The sequence below is a fragment of the Salmo salar genome, chromosome 13, assembly GCF_965601325.2.
Source record: "Salmo salar chromosome 13, fSalSal1, whole genome shotgun sequence".
In the NCBI taxonomy this organism is placed as follows: Eukaryota; Metazoa; Chordata; class Actinopteri; order Salmoniformes; family Salmonidae; genus Salmo; species Salmo salar.
In genome coordinates this window covers 108,138,704-108,148,755 of record NC_138303.1, presented here as the reverse complement: position 1 = coordinate 108,148,755, position 10,052 = coordinate 108,138,704, and the positions used below count along the sequence as shown (strand labels likewise).

The following is a 10,052-nucleotide window of genomic DNA, read 5'->3' as shown; positions in this document are numbered from 1 at the left end:
CACCAATACTCCTTAGCTGGCCCAAAATAATGGATTGGTCCACTGCAGGTATTCTCAAACTGGGGTATGCGTACCTCCAGGGGTACGCGCAATGCTGTGATTCACATTTAAAAATATATATATCTTTTTTTACTTCACATTTTCAAACAGTCGATTTGTATTTTCCAACAGGGTTATACATTTGGGTAAGGTGTTTTTCTCGCCTGAGTAGCCTTGTTTCACTGCCAAAAATATAATTAAACCATCTATTGTTTAGCGAAATAACAACACAATGTCTAATACAGGTAGCCTAGTCAAATAATTAACATCCAATCACATTAACTGTTAATCTCTCACGGGAATTCCGTATGTAGCCAAACGTAGCTGCTGCTCATGTTGATATCTGTACTGATGGTGCTAAAGCCATGACAGGGAGACATAGTGGAGTGGTAACGTGGGTGCCAGCAGTTGTTCCCGACGCCACTTGGGTCCACTGCAGCATCCACCGAGAGGCTCTTGCTGCCAAGGGAATGACTGACAGCTTGAAAGACATTTTGGACACTACAGTGAAAATGGTTAACTTTGTTAAAGCAAGGCCACTGAACTCTCTTGTATTTTCTGCACTATGCAATGATATGGGCAGCGACCATGTAACGCTTTTACAACATACATGAGTGCGCTGGTTATCAAGGGGCAAAGTATTGACACTTAAAAAAAAGTGAGACAAGCTTAAGGTTTTCTTTACTGACCATAATTTTCACTTGTCTGACCGCTTGCATGACGACGACTTTCTCACACGACTGGCCTGTCTGGGTGATGTTTTTCTCGCCTGAATGATCTGAATCTAGGATTACAGGGACTCAGCAACTATATTTAATGTGTGGGACAAAATTGAGGCTATGATTAAGAAGTTGGAGCTTTTCTCTGTCTGCATTAACATGGACAACACACAGGTCATTCCATCATTGTATTATTTTTTGTGTGCAAATGAACTCAAGCTTACGGACAATGTTAAATGTGATATAGTGAAGCACCTGAGTGAGTTGGGTGCGCAATTACGCAGGTACTTCCCCGAAACGGATGACACAAATTCATTTGTTATCCCTTTTATGCCCTGCCTCCAGTCCACTTACCGATATCTGAACAAGAGAGCCTCATCGAAATTGCAACAAGCGGTTATGTGGAAATTGAATTTAAACAGAAGCCACTGTCAAATTTCTGGATTGGGCTGCGCTCAGAGTATCCTGCCTTGGCAAATCGGGCTGTTAAGACACTGATGCTCTTTGCAACCATGCACCTATGTGAGAGTGGATTCTCAGCTGTCACTAGCAGGAAAACTAAATACAGGCACAGACTGTGTGAGGAAAATGATTTAAGACAGACTCTCTCCAGTACAACCCAACATTGCAGAATTATATGCATCCTTTTAAGCACACCCTTCTCATTAACCTGTGGTGAGTTACTCACAATTTTCAAGGAACAAATAAGGTTTATATGGTAAGATGATTAAACAAAGAGCAAGATTGATTATTCTATTATTATTTGTGCCCTGGTCCTATAAGAGCTCTTTGTCACTTCCCACGAGCCGGGTTGTGACAAAAACTCACTCATGTTTAATAAATGTATCGCATAGTGTGTGTGTGTGGCAGGCTTACAGTGATGGCAAAAAAAACATTTGAGAGTGCGCTGATCCTGGTGCTAGAGGGGGTAACGCAGCTGGAGGTTGAATTTTAAGGGGTACGGGACTATGAAAAGTTTGGGAACCACTGGTCTACCGTATCAAAAGCTTTGGCCAAGACAATAAAAATAGCAGCACAACATTGCTTAGAATCACGGGTAATAGTGACAATCATTGAGGACCTTTAAGGTTGCAGTGACACATCCATAACCTGAGCAGAAACCAGACTGCAGAAAGCTGATCAGTTGATTATTGACAAGTTTTTCCAACACAAACAGGGCAAAATAGAAATAGGTCTATAACAGGTAGGATCAGCAAGATCTCCCCCTTTAAATAAAGAACAAACTGTGGCTGCCTTCTAAGCAATGGGAACCTCCCCAGAAAGGAGAGAGGTTAAAAAAGGTTAGCGATATGCTTGGTGATGATAGGGGCAGCAACCTTAAAGAAGAAAGGATCTAAACCATCTGACCCAGATGTTTTTTTGGGGTCAAGTTTAAGGAGCTCCTTTAGCACCTCAGACTCAGTGACTGCCTGCAGGGAGAAACTTTGTAGCTGGGCAGGGGAAAAAGAGGGAGGAGCATCGGGGAGAGTCGCATTAGAAGGGGTGGGAGATGAGGAAATGTTGGACGGGCAAGGAGGCATGGCTGAGTCATCAGCAACACAGTAGTTCATTCAGTTTTTTGAAAGTATCCGGGGTTACATGTTCTTGCATTGAATTCATGTTTTATAGCAGACGTCATAATTATGAAATAAATCAGAATGTTATAGTTCGATGTGGCACTGTACTTATAGCAAAAATAATTCACAGAGCCAGCACATTTTCCCCAAAGTTTATTGCCTCAAACATTTTACAGTGCAGGGGGTCTGGTCTAGATGTACTGTTGAGCCAGTTAAAACATTATCAACAACTCATCAGCTACAGCAGCCAAGTTGCAAAAGGTCTGCAAAACAGCATCTTTGGGGGAAAAGGAACTTGAGTCAAAGAAAACCAAAATTCATTGTCAAATCAGTCTTTATACATCTCTGTACATTGCAGCTCAAACTATTTACATATTTCCACAAGGCAAAAAAGTTTAATTACAAAAGATTTCTACACATTTTCCCAGTAAATGACCAAGGTGACGTTGTTCCTTTTAGTGTGATATCATATATTTATGGACAATAATTCTAAATTCTGCACACAATAACTACAACTGAAGCGCAAAAAGAAAAAAAGATTGAAATGAAGCATGACAATAAAGCTTCACAAATATGAAAAGGACATGTAGCATGACAGAAACCAGAGCAACGTTTTAGTAAGTACAAAATGTAGAATGTCATATCAAAACAGGACAACATTTCATTTCATGTGCATTTTGACATCCAAGTTGGGTAACTCAAAGTATGATTGATTACCTACAAAGCAGCCTACTTTGGAGGAAAATATATTTAAAAAAAGCCATGTTACCAGTATAGTCTATTCATACGGTTCATATTTGTGATAAAATAAATACATGAACGCATTTTTCTTTTGTGGTTCCATGTGCAGCCCTTATATATTTGCACGCCAATAGAAATAGCTTTTCCAGTGAGCTCCAATTTTTTTATTTTTTTTTAAACAGTATAGTAACAATAAAACAATTCAATCAACTAAACGGCATAGATTTAGTCCATTTTAAGCAAAGCATGGTGATGTAAACCAATCTCCAATCTTTCATCAAAAACAGTATTTTATTTAATGTTCTATGTATTGTTTTGCATTCGCCGCTCTGTTTTATTGCTCTTAACCAAAGTCTTACAACGAGCAAGAGGACTGTGACACGTCATCGTTGTCTTTTCTGTCCAACCCGGAGGAGGAACACTGAAGGAAACCGAAAATACACTGAAACAAGTGCAAACGATACACGTTGTTTTATCTTGCTGTAAGCATTGTGTTAATGCTGAAATGAGAGAGGCAGGGTTGTATAGGATTAAATATCAGAATATTGATTGACTGATACAAAATAATAAGGACCACTAGTATTTCGCCATCAATAACATCCGTTAAACATTAAATAAACCACTGATTTAATCAAATACAAGTGTGTAATTGTAATAGCGTCAAACCCCCAACCTTTTTGAAATCAGAAAAACAAATACCAAGTCATTCATTCTACAGAAATTGAACAGGGCGCTTTTTAAAGGGAAATTATGTCAATTCATTCTACAGAAAGGCATTGTCTAGGTGTGGTAATCTTTGATCTCCATGAATAGACGGTGCTGAACACACACGATGTAGATAAATGTCCAAGATAAAAATGTAATACTCCTCTAGAGACATTGTCTATGTCCCAAATTGGACCATGTTCCCTACATAGTAGACTACTTGGTCAAAAATAGTGCACTATATAGGGAATAGGGTGCAATTTGGGACGCATATCTTGTCATCTAGGGAGTTGTGTGGTCTAAAAATGGTGGTAATAGGTACTGAAGAGATAAAATGGGCAATAGGGTCAAAGGCCAGTTGTAAGATTTAGCCAATCATTTGCCCAGCCACTTCTGTTGACCTGTGTGGTACATAAATTGTAGTTTCGAATACCGTACAAAAAAAAAAAAAAAACATCAATCATTTAGATGTGTTGACAAGTGTTATTTTCAAATGACTTGGGCTGTTATTGTATGTACGCACAGGATGTGACACCAGAGCTACGCAAAGGGTGTAAACAAAACAGCCCGTCAACGCTTCCTCACAGGTTGCCAGTCCTACAGTGAATCATTTCCAACTGTCATGGCTGTTAGTAAAGAGAAGAGTATCCTGCTTTCAATACTCCTACCACATACTCAATCTACTTTTGACTTCAGTTAATGGGACTTGCTTTGTCAATGATCAATACAAGATGATGATATATTCAATAAGTATTTCATTTGGGAAGACAGACGCAAGTGTCCTTAAAAAAAAACAACATTAAGGCACTTTTATTTCTACTGAACGATGCCATGTCTGTATAAAAACTGGTTTGATGCGCAGCTTCAGCCTGCGTGTTAAAAAGCATGTACGCTGAATAGATTGCAGAACTAGAGAAAACGCTCTCAACCATCACATTAGGCCACAGTCCCTCCCTCTCTCCCCTACCATCAGACAGCGTTGCTCTGCTTCCCATGTGCAGTGAAGATGAGGTAGTTACTTCCTGCTTCCTGTCTGAAGAGTAGGGACCAGGGCTACTGGTCAAATCAGACTATTTGGTTTCTTATCTAAATGTCTTAGATGAACAGTTATTGTTGATAAAAAAAGGGAAAGTAAGTACAAAATCCAACTGAAATCATATTTCTGTTATGACTGATTGAACATAGTGGACCCACCCTGGCACGTAGAATCCATCTCTTTTGAAGAGTGAAAAAAAATAAAAATGGGAAAAAGAATAATAAATCGTCACAAAAAGCATCAAGGACCATCTTTGACTCCTTTCAAGAATACTGACGTCCATATTTCAGGACAATGCATCTAGTCACTTTAAAATACTTTATGGTAGAGCAGAGACATACTAACTATATCCTGCCGAATTCGACCAGTATTATTAGACGTGTCTGGGATGCATAGATCCCTGCTATAGGACCTTTTAGTTGGCTGTGAAGTAAAACATTGGCCATATCAACGCTTTTGATCAACAAAAAAAAAACATCAACAACATATTTATAGTGATATAATAATAAAGATCAAGATAATGAGGCTAATAAATAAGCTTTTTTTTGTCATCACTGCTTTGCATTACCACAGGAGAAAAGGTGAGAAAGCCTCTGAACCCCAACCAAAAAAAAACAAGCAGGTATCTTCAGACAACCATCCAACAGGGACACGCCCTCACTGACCTCCAAGACAGACAGGACCCAGAGGGGTGGGGCAGGCCACGGGAGACACCCCTACTGACCCCCAGAGGGGTGGGGCAGGCCACGGGGAGACACCCCTACTGACCCCCAGAGGGGTGGGGCAGGCCACGGGGAGACACCCCTACTGACCCCCAGAGGGGTGGGGCAGGCCACGGGAGACACCCCTACTGACCCCCAGAGGGGTGGGGCAGGCCACGGGGAGACACCCCTACTGACCCCCAGAGGGGTGGCAGGGCCAGTCAGCTGGCTGTGTGGCCCGTTGTTGAGAAAGGGAGGGAGTCCTATTCAGCTCAGCCTCCATCAGCCCCCCCTGAGCTCCAGAGGATGTGGTAGTTGTTTGTTAATGGAACCTTCAATGTGACCAATAGAGGACAGGGACCCGGAAATGCATGTAATCCGTGTGTGTGTGTGTGTGTGTGTGTGTGTGTGTGTGTGTGTGTGTGGATATATATAGATATATGTAGTTGAGAGAAAATGAAATAAAAGGTGACTTGATATCAATGTGAACAACTTGTAGAGGGACTTGGGATCCTGCATTCATCTGATGGCCCGTCTATAAATAAAACCAAAAAGGATGTCGTGGACAGGGAAATCCAGGGCAGGGAAATCCAGGGCAGGGAAATCCAGGGCAGGGACGGGGATGAGAAGCGGTCACTGTGTCTCGCGGGTGTCCAGTCGGAGCCACTGCAGTCCCTGCCGTGTGTGACGCACCAGAGAGGTCATGGTGGACGTCAGGCTCAACGGGCCCAGAGCCAAGTCCAACTCAGACAGCAAACCTAGAAAGATAAGGAAATAGACAGTAGGAGTAATGAAAACACTCACATGAATATTACTACAATCAAAATCTAATTTATTTATAAAGCCCTTTTTTACATCAGCCGATGTCAAAGTGCTGTACAGACACCCAGCCTGAAGCCTCATCACCAGTATCTGTTCCCCACAGTGATCATGACCTCCAGTGGTGACATACAGAACTACAGCTATAAAGAATCCATTCCTGTGACTTTAACCCTCCCTTCCTTCCTTCCTTGCTCCTCCTCACCACTGCCTTTGTGGGCCAGCTCGTCAGCCTGCTCCCAGATGTCGTGAGCACTCAGGAAGAGTGCCGTGATGTTGACGTAGGAAGACGCCACCTGCTGGATGACCTGTGGAATGGCCACGGTGCTGACGGTGCCTGCCCCCGCCCCGCTGCTGCTGTGGTTGGAGCCCGGCCCAGAACTGGCTGTGCTGGCAGGAGATGGCATGGGAGACATGGGGGATGGGGTACCCGTGCTTCTGGGGAAGAGAGAGCAAGCCAGGGCATGAGACTGAGGGACAAATCATTCACTAAACCCTAAAACTCAACTAAATCGTCTAAGAAATATATGTGGAAATTGAGCAAGTTGAGGTGACTAAACTGCTTGGATTGTAAACGGTCATGGTCAAAAAACATACTGATACAACAGTAGCTAAGAAGGGTAGAAGTCTGTCCATAATAAAGCGATGCTCTGTCTTCTTCAAATTTCAAATCAAATCAAATGTATTTTTATATAGCCCTTCGTACATCAGCTGATATTCTCAAAGTGCTGTACAGAAACCCAGCCTAAAACCCCAAACAGCAAGCAAAGCATGTGAAAGAAGCACGGTGGCTAGGAAAAACTCCCTAGAAAGGCCAAAAACCTAGGAAGAAACCTAGAGAGGAACCAGGCTATGAGGGGTGGCCAGTCCTCTTCTGGCTGTGCAGGGTGGATATTATAACAGAACATGGTCAAAATGTTAAAATGTTCATAAATGACCAGCATGGTCAAATAATAATAATCATAGTAGTTGTCGAGGGTGCAACAAGCACGTCCGGACGTTCTTAACAACACAATCAACAAGGCAGGTCCTACATGCCCTAGTTTTGTCACACCTGGACTACTGTTCAGTCGTGTGGTCAGGTGCCACAAAAAGGGACTTAGGAAAATTGCATTTGGCTCAGAACAGAGCAGCACAGCTGGCCCTTGGATGTACACAGAGAGCTAACAATAATGTGCATGTCAATCTCTCCTGTCTGAAAATGAAGGAGAGATTGACTTCATCGCTACTTTTATTTATGAGAGGTATTGACATGTTGAATGCACCGAGCTGTCTGTCTAAACTACTGACACACAGCTCGGACACCCATGCATACCCCACAAGACATGCCACAAGAGGTCTCTTCACAGTCCAGAACAGACTATGGGAGGCACACAGTACTACATAGAGCCATGACTACATGGAACTCTATTCCACATCAAGTAACTGATGCAAGTAGTAAAATCCGATTAAAATAAAAAACAGATAAAACTACACCTTAGTAGATTCAGATTTTTTTTTTTTTTTTTAAATAGATAAAATACACCTTATGGAACAACAGGGACTGTGAAGCAACACAAACATAGGCACAGACACATGCATACGCACTATATACACACACACACTGTAGATATGTGGTAGTAGTGGAGTAGGGGCATGAGGGCACAGTGTGCTGTGAAAGTATTGTAACATTTTTAAGATTGTATAAACTGCCTTAATTTTGCTGGACCCCAGGAAGAGTAGCTGCTGCATTGGCAGGAACTAATGGGGAGCTATAATAAACCCCAGGAAGAGTAGCTGCTGCCTTGGCAGGAACTAATGGGGATCCATAATAAACCCCAGGAAGAGTAGCTGCTGCCTTGGCGGGAACTAATGGGGATCCATAATAAACCCCAGGAAGAGTAGCTGCTGCCTTGACAGGAACTAATGGGGATCCATAATAAACCCCAGGAAGAGTAGCTGCTGCCTTGGCAGGAACTAATGGGGAGCTATAATAAACCCCAGGAAGAGTAGCTGCTGCCTTGACAGGAACTAATGGGGATCCATAATAAACCCCAGGAAGAGTAGCTGCTGCCTTGACAGGAACTAATGGGGATCCATAATAAACCCCAGGAAGAGTAGCTGCTGCCTTGACAGGAACTAATGGGGATCTATAATATAAACAAACACAGATCTACAACAGTCCATATAGGTATTATGTGGGTTCACTGGGCTGTATACTTCACTGTCAATCAATCATTACTTATAAAGCCTTTTTCATATGAACAGTTGTCAAAGTGCTATTGATTGATTGTGTATTAGAGAAATGGTACATGTCTAAAAGGAGACAGGCTGGAGAGAAGACACATTAGGTGAAATTACTTACTTTGAGACACATGGTGAAGGAGCCTGGGCTGCAGACTTTAAGGAACTCTGAAAAAGAGGATGTGAAACAATGTCTTATTTTAATTTCAAATGTTTAAATAAATACATAAATAAAACATAGGTTGACTGCTCCAGAGATCAGTATCCCCAGAATCATATACTGAACAAAACTATAAAAAACGCAACATCTAACAAATTCAACAATTTTACTGAGTTACAGTGGTCTAAGGCACTGCATCTCAGTGCAAGTGGCGTCACTACAGTCCCTGGTTCGAATCCAGGCTGTATCACATCCGGCCGTGATTGGGAGTCCCACAGGGTGGCACACATTTGGCCCAGCGTCATCCAGGTTTGGCCGGCATTGTAAATAAGAATTTGTTCTTAACTGACTTGCCCACTTAAATAAAAAAGGGTAAAAAAAAATATTTAAGGAAATCAGTCAATAGAAATAAATTCATTAGGCCCTAATCTATGGATATCACGTGACTGGGCAGGGGCACAGCCATGGGTGGGCCTGGGAGAGCATAGGCCCCCCACTGAGGAGCCAGGCTCAGACAATCAGAATGAGTTTTTCCCCACAAAAGGGCTCTAATACAGACAAAAATACTCCTCAGTTTCATCAGCTGTTCGGATGGCTGGTCTCTCCTGCAGGTGAAGAAGCCGGATGTGGTGGTCCTGGGCTGGCATGGTTACACGTGGTCTGAGGTTGTGAGGCCAGTTGGACGTACTGCCAAATTCTCTACAACTACGTTGGAGATGGCTTATGGTAGAAATATTCACATTAAATTATCTTCCAACAGCTCTGGTGGACATTCCTGCAGTCAGCATGCCAATTGCACGCTCCCTAAAAACTTGATATCTGTGGCATTGTGTTGTGTGACAAAACTGCACATTTTAGAGTGGCTTTTTATTGTCCCCAGCACAAGGTGCACCTGTGTAGTGATCATGCTGTTTAATCAGCTTCTTGATATGCCACACCTGGGTGGGGGGACGTGTTTGCCTGCGCTGCAGACGGCTATATCGGTCAGCTAATACAAGACTATTAAAGGCCCAGTGCACTACTTGTGAAAAAAAAGTCTTCAGATTTTTCAGAGTGCTACATCATCCTTAGCGCCCCTACTTCCCGCAGCGACGATGGGCCCAACACCTTACAAGTTGCGTTTATATTTTTGTTCAGTATAGATTTAAACCAGGGGAGAATGACTGCCCCCTCTCATTGAAACCATGGAAGTTTAAGACCGACCACAGTACTGCAGTCATTGTTTGCAGAAAACAGGACTCCCCATGATAGTGAATAGAAAAATTGCAATCTTCTTGGTCAATCTTTATGTAAATAAACAAAATGTTTAGAAGACAATCATGGCACCAATAA

The 10,052-nt window shown here is 42.4% G+C and overlaps 1 protein-coding gene across 1 annotated transcript in view; it reads right to left on the bottom strand.

The window, feature by feature from the left end:
* Positions 1–2,473: 2,473 nt before the first annotated feature.
* Positions 2,474–10,052, bottom strand: part of LOC106568507 (AF4/FMR2 family member 1) — a 95,713-nt gene continuing 88,134 nt past the window's right edge. The window contains exons 22-24 of the mRNA XM_082959761.1: positions 8,682–8,728; positions 6,543–6,775; positions 2,474–6,276 (exon numbers count right to left, since the gene is read on the bottom strand). Of these exons, the coding sequence (XP_082815887.1) occupies positions 6,152–6,276; positions 6,543–6,775; positions 8,682–8,728 (405 nt within the window). The 3' untranslated portion in view covers positions 2,474–6,151. The remainder of the gene's footprint in view (positions 6,277–6,542; positions 6,776–8,681; positions 8,729–10,052) is intronic.